The following is a 22,249-nucleotide window of genomic DNA, read 5'->3' on the forward strand; positions in this document are numbered from 1 at the left end:
ATTTTAAAATTTAATGTTAGCTGGGCATTTTAGTTCAAATCAACCACAACTTCTTACCTTTCTTAGCAGCAACAGTTTTGGGATGCTGTGCTGCTGTGGTCCTGCCAGTAGATGGTGCTGTGGTAACTCTAGAAGCAGTGGTTTTGGCAGTTGCAGTGGTAGAGGGCTTGGTTGTAGCTGTACTGGGCCTGGTTGTGGTGGGCGCAGGTCGAGATGTTGAGAGACCTGTAGCAGGCCTGGAGGGAGAGAAAGAAAGACGTGTTCAGGTTGCATACAAATACTGAAAAGTGTAAAAACAAAGTTGTGGCAGTTTAATTTTTGTGGTCCATTCACTTTGTTGGCAAACACGAAATCTGATGCCGCATCCCTACATGCATTTATAAGCAGAAATAAATGACCTGGCCTAATGTAAACCTCAAAAGCAATTTCAACAATGGGAGCCTATTAACGCGGCACATCTATCCATCGCCACACTGGAGAATGAAGGAGGCATTACGATCATTTCTAAAAAGGCAAGGACAAGGAATGAAGAGAAGGGTGACAGGAAAAAGACAATGAAAATAAGCTTGAATAGCGGAAGAATGACACAGAGAATGCAATAGAAAATGCAGAGGAAAAGGTGACGAGAACAGAGGCAATGAACAGTATCACTATCCCTGTGTCTTTAACATTATACCTAACTGATGACCTGACAGTATGGCCAAATTGTGATCCAAACCAGAGTTTATGTTTTTTCATTACTTCAATCATTTTCCCCCGCTCTCTGCATTGCAAATGCAGATCTACTTGTTACACATGGGTGCAGCTGACTGATATACACATACACAGAGAGAGTGAAAATTCTTAGAAAACCACATTTGAATACAACCAAGCCTAAAGCTTGAACCCAAAATTTGATACTTTGGACACCAGCCCATCAGGTTTGGGTCAAACTCCAATCTTAAAATCAATTGCTCTCTGATGAAGTGTTTGTATCTGTGGCTGCATTCACGTTGTGCTTTACTAAAAGAATAAAAACATTGTGCTTCTTCCAGCAGTCTTTTACTTGCATCTTTTTGGGTTTCTCGTATGGGTTAATGATGAAGCAACTCTATCTGCAAAATGCAACCCAGAAATCTGAAACAGATTTCCCCCCAGATTTGACACTTGACACATGAAATAAAATTATGTATACAAGGCAATGGAGGTTGCCAACCTTTTCAATTAATAACCGATGTACTGTATGTATATCAGGGCCTTACTGAGGGCTACATGAAGTCAACACTCCTGCTCTAAGGAGCTCGTCTAAATCAAGTAATTATCAACAATTTCCATGTGCAGACACCTTGTTAAAAGATTAAACTTGACAATCAGTGAAAGCGATTTGTTTTGAGGTGACTGAACATTATAGTGATATCTGTGCGTTGAATCAAGCAGTAACCTGCATAAAAATCTGATTTTGCTTCAGCTGTGCTGCACTGAGCTCTGTGAAATCTCCACACAATACATTTGCCTTGTCAGGCTTCAAGACTTTGACGTAGTCGGCGCTGCAATGTACTGCTGCATTGGCTAACTTACAAAGTCTGTTGGTTAAATGAGTGAGTCGTCAGCCACAAGCAGTACTAGCCCTCTTTGCTACACTAGAACTCTGGTGTGCGAAAACAATGCAAAACCTCAGCACTGTAAGTAATTTGTTTGACATCTGTTTCTAATAAAAACAGCACAACAAGAGCTGCATAATCAAATGTAATTGCCTTAAGGAACTGCGTGACCCCACCACCAATTACAACAAACTCCATTATGTCTTCTTTTGGACTTCTATCTGCCGATATGCTAGATGATATAGACATGAGCCAACAAAGACGCACTGACTTTGATGACTTTCAGCGTAGTAGCATGCCAGCACACAAATGCCGCTCCCACATTACAATAACTATTACAATGACCATTTGTTTCCCCAAGATCAGACGGCCACTGCACAGACATGGACTCATAGGGATATTGTAATTGGCTGCTAGACGGAAGATCTGAGTGGTAATGTGAAGTGCAGCCCAAAAACTGAAAAGTCAGACACTGAGATGAAATGTGCCCTGAATTTTGAGTAATGATCTACAGAAGCAGAAAACTAAATAAGCAGATGCATATGACATAGGCCAAAATTACATTACATTGAGCTGAAACGGAACAATGGAAAGGGGGAAAAGTAGCGAAAAGGTGCATTAATTGAGGGCATTTTTATATCTCATCCTGCATAAAGCACAATATGAATTGACAGGACCACTCAAAGTAGGAAGCAAGGCAGAAGAAATCGAATGAATGACTTCCTCTAAAAAGGGAAAAGACAATGAGACTGAAGGATGAAATTAGTCTGAGAGACAGAAATGAAGATGAGAGTTAAAGGGTGGGAATAAGAGGGTACGGCGAGGCCACAGACACAATATAACCCCAACCCCTCCCTCAATTGTTTTACAATGAGTCATAACTCATAATTGTTTGATCCAGAGGGATGGGCTCAGGGAGGAACAGACAGATCCACTAATGCCTATACTCCACACACTGCCCTGTGGGTGGTGGCTAGTGGTTCTGTTGTTGGTGTATTAGTATGGATTACATTTCCTGCCGACAGAGGGTTGAAATCAATACAAATCACAGGGCAGTGGGCGGACGAGCGGTACTACACAGCCATCTAGGAGGTTTTTAATGACCAAATAGGAGGTCTTCTTGAGGGCAAAGGTCAGCACAGGGACATATGTCTCTGACACACTTCATGGCTTACTTTACAGTCGATATTATTAATGTTTATGACAGATGCAAAAAACACACCCACGGTTTTAACATAGTGAGCAACTGTAACATCTGTGTGGCCAAAGGTGGGAGATTTTGTTGAAGTGTCTCCGTATATTGATCCATGACTCCTTCTTTTGTCCCTTTTAAAAATAAATAAAACAAACAGCTGGTAAGCTAGACTCCCTCAGCATACCCGCTCCTGTAAATTATATTATTCTGTTTTAATCAAGCCACTCAGGGTAGGCTTTATCACAGTTGCAGTAAGCTCATCCTACAGATAAAATGCAAAATACACATTCTTCTGTCCTCACCCTTTTCCCCCCTCATCACTTGAAGGGCCCCCCTCCAAGACAACACATGGAGATGGAGCACCCTAACAATACCTTGTTTGGCTTGTAGGCTGTCCAAAAGCAGCTGCTTTTCTCCTTCCAGAGGGGAGCACACATTCCTAGGGTTTGTGTTATCTCCTTGACAATAAAAAGTGAAGGCTTGAATCAGGTCAGTGGAGAGTTTAGATGAAGTGTTGCAGCCTAGCAATAGCATGGCAGACAGTGTTGGCTCTTAGGCACCCACTGTCACTATGATAAATGCCATGGGCCTTTTATGTAAGTGCAGTAATCCCGCTCCTCGCCAAGACCGTCAGGGAGAAATGACAGTTTTATCTCCATTGGGACAACACAGAAGTAATCAGGAGACGAGACACAGACCGAGAAGACAAAACAACAGGATAAAAATGAAATGAAAGCATGCTGTGCAAGCCTTTCTTTTAAGGCTAGTGCAAAGATTTTGGTGTAGTTTTAATAAATTATCCATTACAGGCAATTCAGTTTTATTGATATTCTCTATCCGAGAGACCAATAAGTATGTATTCATCAACTAGTCTATCTATTCCCACTGGTGAACCTTTTGAATATCAATCATCTTACAGATTGTTCAGCAACACGAAAGCACAATCACTCTCCTTCTCATGTTATACAACTACACTTTACAGTCTGCAATGCAGCTAAATAAGGAAGGAGTTAGAAATACAGGGACAACTAGATAGAAGATTGGCTGTAAGGAGGGCATGAGGAGATCCTGGCCAAACGCCCGGTACTGTACATGCACAGACGGCAGGGAAACGGGACGAGGGGAAAGAGAAGGGAGATTGAAAGAGGGGGTGGGGTGGACAAAGACTGACTGCTCAGTCAAAGCAAGGACACCATAACCCATCATTGGAGGGGAGTGGAGCAAAGCAGGTGCCAGATCTTTAAATGTTTGGCGACGATTTTAGTTATCAAGGATTGTCATTGATTCCTGGGACAGACATCCTCCTGTCATTCAGATGGATTGTTTGTCTACATGTGCACGTTTGCATACTGTAACTCAGAAACACAGAGCTGAAACAATCGAGCGTTCAGATCCAATTTTTCCTGCTTCTTTCATGTCCTTTATTACTATTAAATCTTATTCCAGCATTACCGAAGCACAAATCCTATTTCCAGGAGCTCATAGTTTAATGTAATCACCAGATCTTATCTGGCTTTCACAAATGAGGCTCTGGTAAAAGTAAAATCATTTTCTAAAAACCCAGTGTGTTTTCATTCCTCCCTTTGGGCCAATTAACATCAATACTTCATGAGGGAGGCTGGTCTTTTCTTTAGCCACAGGCAGTGTGCTAGTACACTTTCAGCAGCATCTTAGCCTTAAGGAGACCTTATTTTCTATGCTGTTTACATCAAAAAGCCTGTCATCAAAGAGATAAAGGGTTGTGTGTCTTCCTGCGGGACAGCTTTGGCAACAATGACTGCTGTTGTCTCAGCAATATGAGAAACAATATAGCAGGGATTAGAAGAAAGTTGCTGTAAAAATACAAGAAGGCTGAGCAGCCATTGTGTTACAGCTAAATCATATCATCAGATAGTTTGTCATGAAACTCTCTCACGAACAATAACCACGCAACAGAATGATCTTAAAGGAATTGGCAAAGGCACCGCTTGAGCTGAGGGAAGGTCTGTTTTGGTTACTGCCCGACACCAGTACTGGCTGAAAAGCACACCGCTACCACTGTGTATACACAAAGGATTCGACGCGCCACTGGCTTTGCCATCACACACACACACACACACACACAGACAGGTGGCATGAAATGCAACACGCATTGTTTGTCACAAGGACAGACACCTGCTGCTATTCTCCTGTTGTCCTTGCCGTGTCTCAAGCCGAGTGCCCAATGCCACGTCCCGACGAATATGCCAAGGAACAGTCACACAAGGATGATGTGCTGCTGTAATCAGACTCCTCACACTTGAAATGGCTCATCTGATTAATTCAGTGGACGAGCTGCACCCTTGCACACATGCAGACAACAACACATGCACGCACACAGTAGAGAACAAGAACAACAACTTCTAACTTGACCTGCTGACCAATAGACTGGAAGGGGGCAGCCCTGGGTAAATTCTTGTTTGTTATTCACAAACAGTTATTGTTTTTTTTAGGCAAAGATAGAATGCAATGACTCTCTGCTGTTTAAGAATGACGCAGCACATCATTTCTTTATTTAATAAGAGATCATTAAGAGGGAAGACAAGTGGAGAGAGAACCTAATCTGGCCTCTCTACAGACCAATACTTCCTGTGGAAAGATGTTGGATTGGTGTAGTATGGATTTTGCCCCCAATAAACAGAGACAGATCATTTTATTTACACAAATGTTTAAAGTTTTGTGACAAATTTGTGATAATTATGTTTGGCATTAGATTACAAAAGCCTGTATTTCACCTCGATATCTTGGAGGTAAAAATTTTTCACTAACAAAAGCTTTCGAATCAAAACAGTAGTAAATGATTGGCTCTACAATGAAATACTACAAAAGCCAAAATGATTATTTAAGAGCAACGGTTTCAGTAAGTTTAGTCCAACTAGAGCTTTCTCTATGCAAACCACCATCTCAGTATAAGAGGGATTATGATCCGAGTCAATAGCTCTTTGCCCTGGGGGAGGTGCGGATGGTTTCTGCCAGGGGGTCTTGTTTGGGACAAAGCGTTAGTTCTTCAGTATCGCTGCCCCTGTTAAGGGCCTCTGTCTCAGGTTATTTCTGCTAACATGACTCACACTCTTGAAGCGAAATCTGACTCAATAACGGCCAAAAGACCACAATGGACATCGTTCTCCATTGCTCTCTATCAGGGGCATCAAGATAAACAAAGTCGCCCTCTCATCTAGTTTGTAAGGGGGAGAGTTCAGATCTCAGAGGGGGAGAATGTGTGTGAATCTGAAACCAGGAGAAAAAGGAGTAGTACATTGTTTGAACACTTTATGGACATGCATCATAAGCCGTTACTTTGTCATGCGCTTTCGGTCTGTGACAGGTATACATACCTGGTGGTCTTTGAAACAGCAGTAGCGCCAGCTTTTGTTGTGGTAGAAGTGCTGGGTTTTGGGGCAGTGGACGACGTTGGTCTGCTGGTAGTAGCTATATAAAAAATAAATAAATAAAAAAAGAAGAGCATGAAAGTGACTGCATAGAAATTAAAAAAAAGATGTTTAAGCATTGGTTGTCAAAGACAGCATGGAGTTTTGTTTGTCTGATTCAGACCTACCTGTGGTTTTGGGTCTAGCTACATTAACAGTCTCAGCCACTGGTTTCTTCTTAGCAGTGCCATTCACTGATGTTGGTTTGGTACCATTTGTAACTGTAGCAGCAGCAGAGGTAGTCCTGGCCGGTCCAATGGGCTTCTTGTCAGGCACTCTACTTTGGTTCTTGACTGTGGAGGAAACGGTGGCTACACCCATCGGTCTTTTGGGTACAGCACCTGCCACAGTTGTTGCTGATGCTTTTGCTGCCGCTGTTGTTGTTTTCTTTACTGAAGAAACATTGTTAGAGGATTTAACGTCATTCACAGTGCGGTGTGAAGCAGTACCTGGCCGTGAGTTGACACCAGAAGCCCCAGCGGATTTGGCTGTGGGTTGTGTTTTAGTTCCACCAGCTTTTGGTTTAGTTTTGGGGTCCGCTGCCACCGGCTTGCCATTGACCTTCGGCGTAGCTGTGGGTGCTGCATCATTTGCAGCTTCCTCTGGTTGTGTTGGGGCTTGTTCCAATATGTTCTCCTGCGATGAGGATGGCTCTGCTATTGCTGCAGCTTCAGTGGGCTCCGTGGTTTCCATGGTAACCCCATCCGGTTTCATTCCCCCCTCCTAAAAAGTTGTGGATGCAGACGTTGCTGTTGTTGCTTACAAGGTCCAGGGGTTCAAGCTCGTCTTGGATGGCCAGTTCCTCTCACAATGTCCTATAGAACAATATGACAAAGATCACAAAGATATTGATGAGTTTATTTTTCTCTACACATCCTCTCACATGCAGGACTGCACCGCACAAAACTACTCATAAAGTCATGAAAAACATGTCACTGTCAGCCAAAGGAAATTCCATTTATGGTAAGGGGCCTCCAAGGAATTTGGGGGAGTCTGAAAAAGAGGAAGTGAGCAAAGGGACCTGCCAACAAATCTTTTCTCTACACTCCTTCACAGTGACTAGTCCAACCATCCAAGAGAACTACGTTGGTAATAATACATCATAATGCCTGTGGCACCAAAATAAACTTGGCAATCACTGGTAAATCACCACAATAAAAAAAAGAAACCAGGAATTGGTTTAACTGCACATTTTATGGGGTAGAAATATATACATAAAAAAAAAAAGATGACTAGCAACCGTGCCCCAAATGACTTCCAGCATCTTTAAATTGAAAAGGGAAAAAGCTGTGGTTTTGAGTGCTGAAAGCCAAGAGAGGCTTCACAATCTCCTGACATGACACACAGGCCACAGAGGAGGGAGAAGAGGGAGGAGATGGAAATGGCCCATTTATTGGCCATTGTCTTCCTGTGTTGAGCAGACGCAGATGGTAATATTCAAGTCGTTCTGTGAACACTTAACAGAGATTTGTGTGCTGGGAGATTCTTTAATTGACAGCACGAGTGGAAAACTTGAAACTAATGTAGAGTATAAGAAGCTGTGGTGTGGAACCGGAGAAAATGAAGAAGGATAAAAGGACGAGATATGGAGGATGTAAAAACGTAGACTCATAAGTCTTGAACTCATTAACCTAAATCGAGTCTCTTGCTCTAGTTGGACAAAGCTCTTCCCGGATTCGTTGCGGGTTTATCGCTCACAACCCCCTTTTCACCCCCGCCACCCACACACCCCATTTCTTTTGCCCCTCTGACCACAGTAGCTTCTCCCCACCCCCTCCTGATTATTCCACTCCCTTTTCCTATAGCCACTTGTTCCCCTCGACTCCTTGGTCACATCCTCCCCTCCTCCCACTCCTAATAGATCTGCTTCCAGTAAATTGCTACACATATGGTGTAGTCAGTAGAAGCTCTGTATGAAACAAGAAAACAAGCTGTGCAGGAGATGGATTGAAGAGGAAATTAAAGAGAAAAGAGCAAAGACCTATGAGAACATGACAGAGATTTATAAAAAAAAATATATATATATAAATAAAAAAAGAACACGAGTTGACAGGTAAGACCAAGTTAAGAAAAGCAGGACTAATAATATGAATGAACAAACCATAACAGCATTCAGAAAGGGAGGAAACTCCGCCCTTTCTCTGCAAACTAATAGCAGGTCATAGTCATGGACAATTTATGATTTGCTAGACATTAAGCCAGATAACTCAAAACATCTTGGAAATTTCCACTGAGCAAAGGTTTCCTACTACTACGACTACAGCCTGCATTTAAACAGCCTCACAGTGTAGAATAATAAAGGACAACACTGGGATGGATAAAGCATCTGTATTCATCTCCAACTTTTCCACAGACATTTTAGAAAAAAGTATTTTTGAAGGAGCAGTCAGTCTTGTCCAAAGGTCGGGAAACATTTGTTTCCTTGCCAGTTACACATTAACATCTGAGGTAACATGATACTGCAGGGACTTTTAGTCAGATCCAAAAAGGTTGTTACGTTTGCACTGGAGCTGGTAGTCGTAACTCTTTAGTATCAGTTTGGTATTAAAGTAACGGGGGCCAACAACAACAATCAATCAGAGGACAAATGCATAAATGGACAACTTGTTGCCAATTCTGGGAGTAACTTGTTTGGCAAGTTTAGAGATGATAACCAAAGAACACACCTCAACAGCTGTACACAAAACACCAACACATGTGTGTAACGCCACTTAAAACCCCAAATAAGTGGTATAAAGCCATGAAGTCCTACCCTTTTGATTCAGCCATGAAAAAGTTAGAAGCTGGACTCCTCGCCTTACCATAGTTTTCACTCTTGCTCCCTTCCCGTCTTTCTGCTTCTTCGTCGGTCTCTGTGGTTACTAATCTCACACAGAACGGAACCTGAGTAGTGGAGAGTAACCTGCCTACCAACACAATGTTTGGATTGTTCCTTCTTTTGGAAAATATCACGCCTTAAGTGAGGATCAATTAGCTAATGTGCAGAGCCTTTGAGACAGCACTGGGCAAATCAAATCCATTATCACCACTCCATCTATGTGAAAGGGAACATTTTCAAGCAATAAGCAAACTGGAAACCGTACAACAAATACTGAAAAATCAAGTACAAATCTGTGTCTCTTCATACCAGTAAAAGAGCAGTGAGACAGGAAGTTGGACTGGCATTGGCATGGCGTAGTTTTGCCAGTCCATCTACTAAAGCTTGGGCTTAGCAGATATAATGAATCACATTCCCCACGCAAATACCTTCTTCTGGCCAAAGTGCAGGCATCATCTCTAACGAGCTGACACTATGTGACACAGCACAGAGAGGTAAATGGTCCCATCTACACACGCATGCATGGATAAGTGATGTTTTACTAAATTACAGTGAGACTGCCCTGCAGCGATGGTGCTGGTTTTCATATCCATTAAAACACACTTCAAGCTGTTGACACTTAGCTGGGAACATGTTGTGTGAGAGCTGAAGAGTTTAAGTTCAGAAAAATGACCAGCAGCATTTTCTAAACAGTCAAGATGAACAGCCTCATGCATTTTGATGCAATAAAAGAAGACCTCTACTGTCTGCCACTCTCTCGGTCCACATTTCCATAAAAAAAAAAAATCCTGCTTCACTGAAGATTTAAAACCATACTCAAGACGCAGCATGCCTTCTTTCCAGCCAGCTCACTAATATCACAATTATCTCAATACCCTTGGCAACAATTATAATATGCTGCAAGCATTGTAATGATCAAGAGGCTGGCACAACTGCAGCAATACGTGTTTAACCCATGCAAGGAGACAGTGTGTTTATAAATGCAGCCATCCCTCTGTGTGATTGTTAGAGGGAGTCTGTCTAGACGGATAAAGAACTCAGTGACCTCAGTGGTATTTACATTCCACTTCTTCTAATAAAGATATATGACATTGTGCGTGTCATTAAATCTTACTCCTGACCTCTGTCTTGAGGCAGTTTAATTACATTTGTTGTAACAACATCAGTCTCTTGCTCTACATGTCCAGACATCAGAAGTGGTGCCTGACAAATGGGTCACTTTTAATGCTGCAGCTAATACAAGCAGAGAGGGATTTAGCAGTGTTGAGAGCATGGCAGGGGCTTGGAATGCATTATGCAGCCTGCTGGAGGTGGTGGTGGAGGGGGGCTGTTGTTACTGATGCTGGGGGCTTAATGTTATCTGTAGATTTCCCCCAGACTGCTGCCTGCCATTATAAAAATGGCCAAGAGACAATACACATTAGAAGTGAAAAAGATTCACTGCGATTAAACTGGGTGGAAAATACCCAACATTTTACACATCTAGAAGATAAATTAGGAACTTATTTCACTTGTTTCAATGTCAAATTTACCATATGTGCCTTTTGTATTACAACTGAACCAATCAACAGAGAATAAAATCAGAAAATAACCAACCATTTTGCTAATTTATCAATAGTCAGTCATTATTCAAGCAAAGCTTCTAAAATGTGATGATTTGCAGCTTTTTTTGTTGTCGTAAGTCAATAGTAAACTGAATGTATTTGGTTTTGGACCGTCGGTATGTCAAAATTTTCAGTTTTCTAACATTTAATAGACAAATGATTGATAGGTTTATCAATATTGTAAAGTGGCCACTTCAGCTGCCTGATGTTGAGTTTCTACTTTAAGATTTATGTTAATGCTGCATCTGCTGAAAGATGATTAATGGTAGAAAGTGCGTGCCTTGAGCAGCAGCAGCGGTATCAAGAGCACATCCGACCCATCTGCATTCCAGCTCCGCTGACTTCCTCAAGACTCCTCAAGGCTACACAGTGACAGCTGGCTAAGGGTGTGTGTGTGTGTGTGACCCAGTAGGGGCTGAGAGGGTCAGAGGGAGTCCAGTTTATGTATGAGAGCAGTGTGGAAATAGAGCAGCATGTGAGTGAGCAAAGAACGTGTAGGATGAAACTGTGCATGTGCACACATTTGCACAAAAGACAAACAAACAAACAAAACTGAAAACTGGAATTTAGTGGCCCACTACTTCCTGCATTGTTTCAATTCTTCAAACACAGTTGATTCATTCTTGTGAACCGCACCTTTAGGCATTTAAAACAAAGCAAACCTGGCCTGGTGAACTCGAACTTGGCTACAGGTCTGGGAGTGTTGGGCATACAGCACAAGCAGAGTGGAGTAAGACAGTGTTTACAAATGAGATCTGAAGCACCTCTGTCGGTCTGTTCATTAACTTTCCTCTGGTGTGTGTCCGAGGAATAGGCATGTACACTGGAACAAACACAGGCTGTATTGTGTATGTGCGTGCGCATCGCAACTGTGAGACGAGAATGAAAAGGCAAAAAGGAAGAGGGTGGTCAGTCTAAGCAATGGAATGGCAAGAAAAACACGAGGTTTAATCGTGTTTGGGAAATGAAGGGGTTTTCCTAACTCCAAGCTCAAGCTTCGAGCTCAGAAACAGGCCAGATGCAGACTACAAAATGTACACTCTTTAACGCGAGAAGAATCTTACAAGTGGGTAGGTAAATCGATTCAGAGAAATAAAAGTATGTGTGTGTGAAGCTCTGCTGCTCCATCTGACCATACAAGGCAGTAGTGCTGTTTCTGCTGTATCACAGAGCGAGTGTTAAGTTCACACACACGCAAAGTGACAGAGGGAGAGAGGAAGAGGAGAAATTCAATCTGCTGTTGGAACACACACACAAACATGTCTCAAAGACTGCTGACAGGAGAGACAGAGGGTTTGTGAATATACAGCTCTATAGAGCCCTTTGCTGCATAGTTGCTTCCATCTTAGCAGCTCCCTCTCTCACTCTGATATACAAACACTGTACACCATGAGTCACATGAGGGTATTTCCCAAACAAGGCCAAGGAAAGAGAAACTCAAAGTTTTTATCTCTTTTGAAGTGTGACTTTATGCAAAGCCTTAGATCAATCTCACAAAACTAACCCATGACTCAATGAAGTGTGCTGCACAGAGGTACACACTTTTGTCGTATTGTATCATTAAAAGCAAAAAACACTAAATAAGAATTCACTGTGTGCTCCATAGACAGAAAAAAAAGATAGCAATGTAAGCAATGTAGTAGTTTTATGAAACTATGATAACCAAAACACTGTCACATATTAATAATGCAAGAGATGCAGCCTGGCCATCACATTCAGTGGGCATCTCTCCCAGCGATAGACCTACAGTCATTTTATTACATCGATTTGCTCAGATGGGATTTAACTCTGCTCTCCTTGCTGAAAAACCAAGCTTCAATCTCTGGCCATGACAATTTATTGGTTTATATTTACATTTCTCAAACTTAGTCAACAAAAAACAGAGAGGAATAACTAATAAATAAGTCTTTGTTCTTAAAGCTCCCTCTGAGTGTGAAATACCAATACTCTCTACTAGAGTTGCACGATACGCACGGTACCCCGCAGTGCCAAATCGTAACAGTTCCTACTATACTAGAAATTCTACACGACGGTACTACAGTGGATTACTATACTACCGGTGCCAGTTTTGGCTACATAGCAGCCGCTGCTACGCTTCTCCCGGCTTCTCACTGCATGCTAATCCCTTGTAAACAAACCAACATGGCAACTACTGCAATCAAACTACACAGCTGCTGAATCATTGGCTGTTTGCCTGTTACTGGTGACGTCCGGGGATATGATAGGCTGTTTCCGCACGCTGGGTCCACCCGTCTGTTAGCTGATTGGCTGTTCATGTGTTTCTGGCGGCACGAACTCCAGAGAAGACGGCTCCGCTTCGATAGAAATTAGCTTCAAAACAAACAACAAGCTTAAAGTTCTGTCTCGCCCAGACGCGTGCACGGCTTACAGTCACAAACACAAGACAACACGCTCACCATGGCAGAAGCATCGGGCCCGAGCAGTGAGTCTGCCGCGGCGTCGTTGTCAGTGGCAACCACTAATTTTGCTCAAAAAAACAAACTTGTTGTTTCAAACTTGTTTCAGTCTAATTCTTACTTCCCCAGTATCATGCACCAAACAACATTATAATTAATTAATAAATATTTATAACTTGTACAAATACACTGCAGTTCATAAAAACAATAATAATAAAAAATGTTGCAGTATTGTGATAATACCCGGAACCGTGATACTTTATCTGGTATAGTATCGTGACAACTCTACTCTCTACAGCAACATGGTCTGATATTAAAATGAAGGTGACAGCTTGCACAAGGTTCAAAACAGCCAATAAACATCAAGCCAATGAAGGATGATGCATCTTGTCAGCTACCATCAGTGTCCGTGCAACACAGCCTTTGGATTATTGACTTTTGGCACAGTGGCCTTCTGGCTGTGAAGAGCACAGATGAGTCCACATGGAAATTCCTTGTATCTATGAAAGCGAGCAAAACACACACTAAAAAAAGAAAAACAGATCCATTCCTTGTGGACACTGAGGAGGGGGAGGCAGTAAGGAGACACTTGAATTCTTTCTCACCAGTCGCTCAACAATGTCTTATTAAAAACAGAACCACATACTCTGAACACCCCATCTATCTAAAGATCACACAACATGTTCCTGGTGGAGGGACAATAAGAGCTACCACAAGCTCTGGTTCATCAGAGCATCTTTGTTAGAGCAATATGATATTCTTTAATAATTCCACAAAATAAACAATAAAACCAAGAGCTTACTATGCCTCTTGCATCTGCATTAAAAGGGATCTAACATCAATCTTAAATCTTGCCAGTCTGAATATAGTGGATTTCACAGGTGCATCAACACTAGGGATGCACCGAAAATTCAGCCACCGAAAATGGTGCATCAACACTAGGGATGCACCGAAAATTCAGCCACCGAAAATTGAAAATTCGGCGAAAATGGCCCAAAAGTGCATTTCGGCCTTGAGTGAAGTGGCCGGTTCAATGACTGTCGGAATGACTATGATGCTTTCTAACAATATAAAAAAAAAATAATTATACTAACTGGAAATTCTACTGGACTATTTGAAGGATGTTTAAAAAAAAAAAAAAAACACACAAAAAAACTACAAATTTATTCTAGGCTATTTATGCAATAGTAAAAAAAATTGTGAAAAATTTAACAAGCGCATTTCATATTCGGTTTCGGTATTCAGCCAACCATTTAATTTTTATTCGGTTTCGGACGAAAATTTTCATTTCAGTGCATCCATAATCAACACGGATCTGTTCAATTAAAAAAGGGGAAAAACAATAAATAAATGCCTTGTTAAGAATAACCACTGGCCAAAACATTAGGTACAATATAAAAATATGATCAAGAAAATTCATTGATGTGTGGTCTATTATTTGCCTTTGTTCTGAAGTAGGATGCATTATGCCAAAGGAAAGGAAGTACTCCAACATTAATTATCAGCTCCCGACTTCTGTTGTCAACATCCTGCATAGTGGATGATGCATTCATGCAATCTAAGAACATAAAAACATCCCTCAAAGTCACAGCACTGCTTTATTTGACCTCACCCATCTAATGAACTCCCTCGTGAAGGGGAAGGGGTTATGGCTTGTTTTTTATTCATACTGGGCTACTGCTAAAACATTTGTCACATAATAATACAGTTTAAACATGCAATATCAAAATTATGTAGTTTGCCATAAATCAATTTGAGCAGCTGCAGGTGGTGTAACCACAAATAAATGACACATGGACAGAAAAGTATAAAATACAGGAAAGAATTAACGTTACTAAAGATGCAGCAACCTAGAGCTTCATAGATTTGTAGGATTAATATAGGTATATAGTAATATAGGTTGCCTGTGTATCAAACTTTTATTTATTTTTATACGTGTGTGGCAGGTCTTCCTACAGCAGCTCCTCACCTCTTGCACAAACCTATCAGGAAGATGAATGGCACTCCATGCACCTCGTTATCTGTAGACAAAGAAGTGCATTAACCCTCAATGATTTTCACAGCTGACTGCGTTCTCATCTGTCCAAATAACAAGACTGTGTGCAAGTGTTGACAAGACCTACAGTGCACCATCGTATTTCATCCCAAGACTGCATTCACGGTGACAAATGTTTGTCCTGAATAAACTGACTTGTCTACAAATAGCTTAAACACAACTTTGCCGTGCATTATTAAGCAGTAATTTATCAATGCAGAATCTAGGACAAATACAATCTGATCAAGCTACCAGGCCGACATCAGGAATAACCCCAGCTAAAGATGAAATGATATACAGCTCTGAGCCCAGAAACCACTAGCAACCACACATAAAATTCTAATTGTTAAATAATATTGTGGCACAATTACCCTCTGTAGTTTGACAAACAATCTACAAAAAGTCCATGTCTGCAAGATTTCTTCGACGTTATGGCGTCTTCCTTGAAACAATTCATATTTACAACATATTATATGGGGCTTTTGTTGCTGAGTAATCAAATTATTTGAATTCCTAACAAGACGACACACTGCACATTAAAGACAATTCTTGTATACTTGCGCTGAAGGGAAAGACAAGAAAAAAAATAAAGCTGCAATGATTTGCCCAGAATGTCCCATGTGTGCCTCAACAATGTGCGACACCCCTCCTCCAATATGATATTCAGTAAACAAAGGCAGGGTATATGTTGTATACCCTCCATTAGACAGCAATTGTAGAATATTCTGTTCAATCTGCCTGTACAGATAAAAACTATAAAACCACTCACAATGGGTTAGGATGCTCCATGGGACAGAATGATCAATTCTCTTAGCAGAAAAAGAAAAAACACTTTCATCAAGGAGAGAGGTGGGGGTTGGGTTGGACTTGACGTTAAGCATGCAGCTTATTGTAATCAATTCCATACGGGACACTAACATGTGCTAAGTGACTGTAAGCTACTCAATAATGCCATTAAGAGCAGGTGGTTAAATGTGACTACAAGTTAAGTGGACTAAGCCAGTTAGCCTTTAAGGGAGTGGCAGTCAAAATAGGAAGGACTGGTGGCTACTGGCGGCGGAGTGATCTAGAAGGCTGGAGGGAAACGGGTTACAATCTGTTCTAACGCTGGCAGGATTTAAAAAAAAAAAAGACACCAACCAGGTCCTTCTGCCACCATCGACAGGCTGACAACAGAGCAAACAGTGAGCAAAGAGGTACCATCAAGCAGGGAGGGAAGCAGTGAGTGAATGTAATCAGATCCACCCTGATCATCGTAAGTGTTTGCTTGCATAACTGAGTATAACATTAGGGTACTGCAAGGGGGAGGGTGGGTAGGCAAACAATGCAGATCACACCGTTTAACCCCCCACAAGTATGATGCCAAGACGAGTGGGGGTGGGTTTTGAGTGGATCAGCTTGTGCAACTGGACGGGGGAGCAGCTGACATGGGTAACTTCACCCAAAAGTATCAAGGGATATCGAAGAGGCTGCAGGGTGAAAGAGAGAATGGATGACGTCTCTATCACACGGATGTACTGAACTTTATCCTGTTTTATTAAGGACTGCTAGTTTGTTTACTTAGTACTCACGTCTGCAGCTACAGTCCACTGCTAAATCATGACATCATAACATCACAGATTAAATTGTAAATACCAAAATAATGCGCCAGGCCAGGCTTGCTTTTGCTCTCACTTTTGGGTCAGTGAGGGGAGGGGAATTTTATTTAATTATCAGCAACAAATGGACTGTGAACATTGTGTTTGACCTCAATATTTATTTTTAAAAAGGTGACACAAATGAGTAGAAAGGCTGCCATAGGATTGCTGGACATGGATGGAAAAATAAAAGCGGGGTAGGAGTAGAACAATAAAGCCATGGCTATAAAATAGATTTAGCTCAGGCATGCTGCTGTATTAAAAACTCATACCAGTTTCATGCCAAGGACCTTTGTTCCATGCTATCTCTCCCTCTTTTTCCACATTTCCTGTTGCTTTTCACTGTCAACCAATTAAAACGTCATTTGTGTGGTAAAAGCTATTGACTTTTCAGTAACTTGTATTCAACATGAAAACAAAAAAAAAGTAATTTAATCAAGAATGGCTGGCTGTGGAGAAGCCAGTGTTGACAGTTTGCTTTATTAAAGCCAGCCAGTGGCTACTCTCCTGTGTACCAGCCAACTGGCTATACACAGGCAGATAGTCAATACAATGCTGGAGAGCCCGAGGGCCAGATCAGTTACCGTGCCTCTGACTGGGCAGGGTGAGCTGAGGCCAGATGGACAGTGATCCCACGCCTCCCATGCCTGCCAGCCACACAAATCCACACCCCTGGACTGTGTCAAACACACACACACACACACATTCACAAATTACTGAGCATACATGACTGACTTTCTCATGCATATAAAGATGAGGAGAAAAGGATGATAACATGCTCAGCCTACTCAGTAACAACAAAGACACACCCTTATAGGCGCTGTGCACTTCGATTCACCTCAGACAGCCTTATATCAATGACTAAATGGATGAAATGCTTCAGTAGAAACAGCAGCTATGCAAGGCAATCCGAGCCAAGTTAAGCATTCATCGCCATCCAATATCAAATCTAATTTAGTTAAAATGTACTAGCTTTTAGCCAACACACAGGTTTTCTTGTACTGCAGAACTGTTCAACTTAAACTCAAGTTTACAAAACACACCAGAATACAGAACATAATGGCACAATGCTGCAATTTGTAGACCTTTGTCACTGTAAGCACACATGGCAAGGCAAAATGTCTTTGAGATGGCATTCAAGGCTCCCGAAGTGAACTAACAAAACAGACTTTGAAAGTGCTGAATTACTCTTTCAATAATTACAGTGCGCCGAGCCCAGCTTCACACCCCCCAGACAGACTGAGTGCTCAAAAATGCAGCGCCAGCGTCCACCGCTTTATCCTAATGGGGAGGAGAGTGCCAGCCTCCAAACCACAGTGACGAGCGTTACAGCACCACGCAGTCTCACCACCCCACAGAGGAAAAAGCCAAAAGCGGACACGGGAGATACACAACGAACCTGGAGGATGAGCGATGAGTTTAACCCTGACCGTCATCCCAAACAGATAGAGTTCAGCAGGCCAGGATAGAGTTTCAATGGGTGTGGGGCTGAGACAGACACGGGTTGCAGGCTGTAGAAGCAGCTGACTTCCAAGCAGATGCAAATGCCCGGCCGTATGCAGGGGTTGTGCTTTCCATTCAGCTGGCCTGATTTTTGAGTTCTCAGACGAGGGACAGGCTGAAAAGTGCCAACGTCCCTGTGGTACAAATGATAGCCTTTACAGATCAGCTAAGTTCTCTTAAGAGCCAAACAGCCAAAAACACTGATTGGTTCCAGATTCTCAAACGTAAATATTTTCAGGACAGTTAACACTGCATCTTTAGGATGTGGGTGGTCGTCTGAGGGGCATTTTCAGTTTTCTGACATTCAACCAACACAAAACTAATACACAACTATACAGATGATCATATAGTTTCATTTCCAGGAGAAGTGCCAAACATTTGACGGTTCCAGGTTCTCTAATCTGAAGATTTGCTGCTTTTCCTTGGCTCACATTACAGTAAATTGCATCTCTTTTGGTTTTGGTCACCCCCACCACTTGTATTAAAAAAAAAAAAAAAATCTCTTTATGGCCTCTCAGATGCGAATGATTTTAGCTTTAAAGTCTGCTCCATAATGACTATAAAAAATACCAAAAGACTGATGCTTGTTGAAAGAAAACGTAATTGGTGTGTACATTCTGTTCTCACATTGTGGGATCATGGTGGAGAATAAATTTGAACCCTTGACTCCCCCCCAGCCGACATCCACAACCATCGTAACTACTCACAGCTGTTGCACTGATGCACATGAACCCACACTAAGCTGAATAAACAATACAAAGATGCATTAATCAACAATATATCAAACAACTTAACAACTTAACATCGTAGATAAAAGCAGCTTTTTGGGAAGGTTACTGAAATTTTTAAAAAACAAAAAAAACAATCTTCAGTAATTGGGCAGAAAGTATTCGGGGTATTTCACTCAGTCAGTCACAGAGCAGCAGGCTTGTTTTGTTTCCCAGTGTGTGGCATCCATTTTAAACAGTCACACTGCCACAAATGTTGCAATGTCAACCACCTGCATTTCTCCCAGACCACATGGCTGAAATACATTTCACCCCATTAGGCGCCTGCCTGAGTCGTAAAAGTAGGCAGAACATACCGAGGCTGAAAGAGAGAACATACAATGAACTTGTAGCAATGAACCAACAGATAAAATAAAGAACGTAATTTAGCAAATCATAAACACAAATAATAGATAATTTATGTTTCTGTACTGCTAGGCAGACACCCTGTTCAAAGGTGCCAGGATATGACAACTTTCTTTGGATAGAGTTTTCAGTTTTCTCTTCTCAAACCACTTAAAACAATCCCTTGAGGCCTCTCAAGGTTATAGGATGCATTCAATTGAAATAACTATTCTGAGCTCTTCTGTTTTGCTATAGCCTCCAGGAAGAGGAAGGGGAAACAGAAGTGTGGACAGTGGAAGTGACTGTACAATATAAAAACACAGGCTGTGTCCCAATTCAGAGGCCAGATCGGGCAAAAGGTCTTTTACAGGACCTGACGACCAGGAAAAACGTGTTCTTGCTCCTCAAAGCGAGACCAAAACTAATAGTTCTCTGGTATGGACTAAGACTAAGATGCTAATACTTTTTTTTTAAAGGGTTAAGGTTTTTTTTAAAGATTATAAAAGATTCAAAAGATCATACTTGGCATAATTTTATCACCATGACACTCAAATATCTTATGAGAATTGGTTGATGACCTGACCTGCGTATGCCTCAAAACAACAGATAATCATGTGCTCTGTTTCAGTGATTGATAGTGACAGTACTTCTTACTCAGCACTATCTCTCCCAAATCTCATAAGCTGTCTGACAGGAAGTTAGACCTCATGGGGTCTAAGTTACATAAGTAGTGTCATTATGTAGAGTAATATACTGAATTTGTTTTTGTCTGTAAATGACTGTTTAAGAAATAAAATGACTTTATTCTTTTTTTTTCTTGCCATCTTCAACAAAAGGCTCGGTTTATGATAAAGGGAAGAAGTAATGAGATCTCACTTGAACACACCATGGTTGACTGGATGTGTAAATACCTGATAAATAAAATGATATTTCCCAACTTTATTAATTGACAAGTCTGAACACAATGCTCCATTACACTACTAATCAGGGCACACTGAATTTTGGCATAGTGAGCGCTACAAATAAACCAGTTGAGTCCTTTAAATTCAGACTGAAGGCGGCTGCATCCCAGTGCCCTTTGAAATGGGACACATCAGTGACCCTGCAATGAGTCCCTGGAGCATAGCCAGAAAGTCAGGAGAGGCGTGAAGGGGAAAAAGGAGAGAATGATCATGCACACTTGGTTTCACACCCAGGTGACGAGAAACTCCTCAGCAACAACAACACACACACCCTGACACCAGTAGCACGAGGGTTTCGGGAGAGGAGTGTCTGCATGTCAAATACCATTTTGAAGCCAAGCATAGTGTCACTGCCCACCACACCCACATAGTCCCAAAACACACTGATTATGTAATGAGTACTCCGAGCCAAAGCAGCATCCCTCTATATCACCGAGATCTGCAGACGATGCCGCCCGATAGTCTGCCTCGGCTCTCTGTAACTCCTCTCTCTTTTCCCACGTCGCTTTGCCAAATCAAGAATGAGATCACTCCATGTGCATGGATGCAAATATGAAAACAGATGACTTTTTTTTTTTTCTCGGCACACAATGAACTGAAAGGAGGACTTGGATGAGTGGGCAAGGTGCAAGCTACTTCATATCTATGGGTGAAGTTTTAGCAAAGTAATTTCACATGGAGATCTGAAACACATCCCCAGCACCCCCCAAATAAAGTGAAAATCGCAAAGCAAGATCTGCTCTCATTTAGTCAGCACATGGGTGTGAGTTACTGCACATTTTATTCACCCACTCTCCAATATTTCCAACATTATTAGTCTGTGTCTTGTGTTGTCTGCTCGGCCCCCTGCCAAGGACCCATGGGGTTGTTCACGTTTGGAGCCATTGTTTTGAGAGTTTCTGTGTGTTTTTCAAGCGTCAAGTGAAGCTTTAATAACACCACTTGTCTCTGGGAACAAACACGCTGAATTCTCCAAGATTTAGCAAAAGGCCCGGTTTAGCCCCACAAGAACAATAGCGGTGTTAGGCTGTGGGTGCAGCTCGCTGAGAGAAACACATGAAGCCAGTCAATGAATTGAACGTGATATACAAACTGAGAGAGCATGACATTTGGAGTGCAACAAAATAAAAATGTCTTTCTCGGAGTAAAAACAAAAAATAAATGAATAAATAAAAAAAACACCGCCCAACCGTTTAGTGCCATGCTAACGTTACACATCCATCATCACAGCCAAGCCTCCACGCTCCACATTACACAGAGAAACAAACGAGGTTTGGTTCATTTAAAAAAGACAGAGCAAAAAGAGGGAGAGTTTCCCTCAGCTGCGCGTTTATTTTCACGTCGTTTGTGGTTAAAGTGCTGCAAACAAACGAGGAGCAGATGCGCCGTAACTTAAACCGATCCGCTCGCGCTAGAAACGTTACAACGTAGTAAATTCTACGTACCTTCTTCCAACCGCCGACTCCTGCAGACACAGACCGTCCGTCCCTCTCGGTCCAGCGCCGGGGGTCAAAATATGCACTCAGTCTGTCGACAGAGCCGTAAATTAAATCACCGGACCAACAATGGATCCGCGCAGTCAACTGCGAGCGTCCCTCTCCGCGTCCTTCCCTCCACGTTTGAGCAGCGGCTGGCGGCGGCAGGATACTTCCCTTCATGAAAGATGGACCCGGGCGGGGAAGAGGAGGAGGAGGAGGAGGAGGAGGAGGTGCTGCTGGTGGTGGTGGTGGTGGTGGTGGTGGTGGTGGTGGTGAGGCGGGAGGGGGAGTGACAGAGGAGTCCGGCAGCAGACTGAAGACGGAGCGTGGTGCTCATAAAACAAAATGCAGATTAAATCCCGCGAGCGGTCCAATCAAAAGCGCGAGACTGGTGGTTATGCAAAGCAGGAGTGACGTCAAATTCAAACCAAGCTCGAGCTCTGTCTATGGGGCATTGAAGGG

The 22,249-nt window shown here is 42.2% G+C and overlaps 1 protein-coding gene across 1 annotated transcript in view; it reads right to left on the reverse strand.

Annotated features, from left to right (window-relative positions):
• Nucleotides 1-22,035, reverse strand: part of prr36a (proline rich 36a) — a 28,824-nt gene extending 6,789 nt beyond the window's left edge. The window contains exons 1-4 of the mRNA XM_019261636.2: nucleotides 21,755-22,035; nucleotides 6,350-7,036; nucleotides 6,129-6,222; nucleotides 58-236 (exon numbers count right to left, since the gene is read on the reverse strand). Coding sequence (XP_019117181.2) covers nucleotides 58-236; nucleotides 6,129-6,222; nucleotides 6,350-6,935 — 859 coding nt within the window. The 5' untranslated portion in view covers nucleotides 6,936-7,036; nucleotides 21,755-22,035. The remainder of the gene's footprint in view (nucleotides 1-57; nucleotides 237-6,128; nucleotides 6,223-6,349; nucleotides 7,037-21,754) is intronic.
• Between the last annotated feature and the right edge of the window lie 214 nt (nucleotides 22,036-22,249).

This window comes from Larimichthys crocea, chromosome X (genome assembly GCF_000972845.2).
Source record: "Larimichthys crocea isolate SSNF chromosome X, L_crocea_2.0, whole genome shotgun sequence".
NCBI classification, from domain to species: Eukaryota; Metazoa; Chordata; class Actinopteri; family Sciaenidae; genus Larimichthys; species Larimichthys crocea.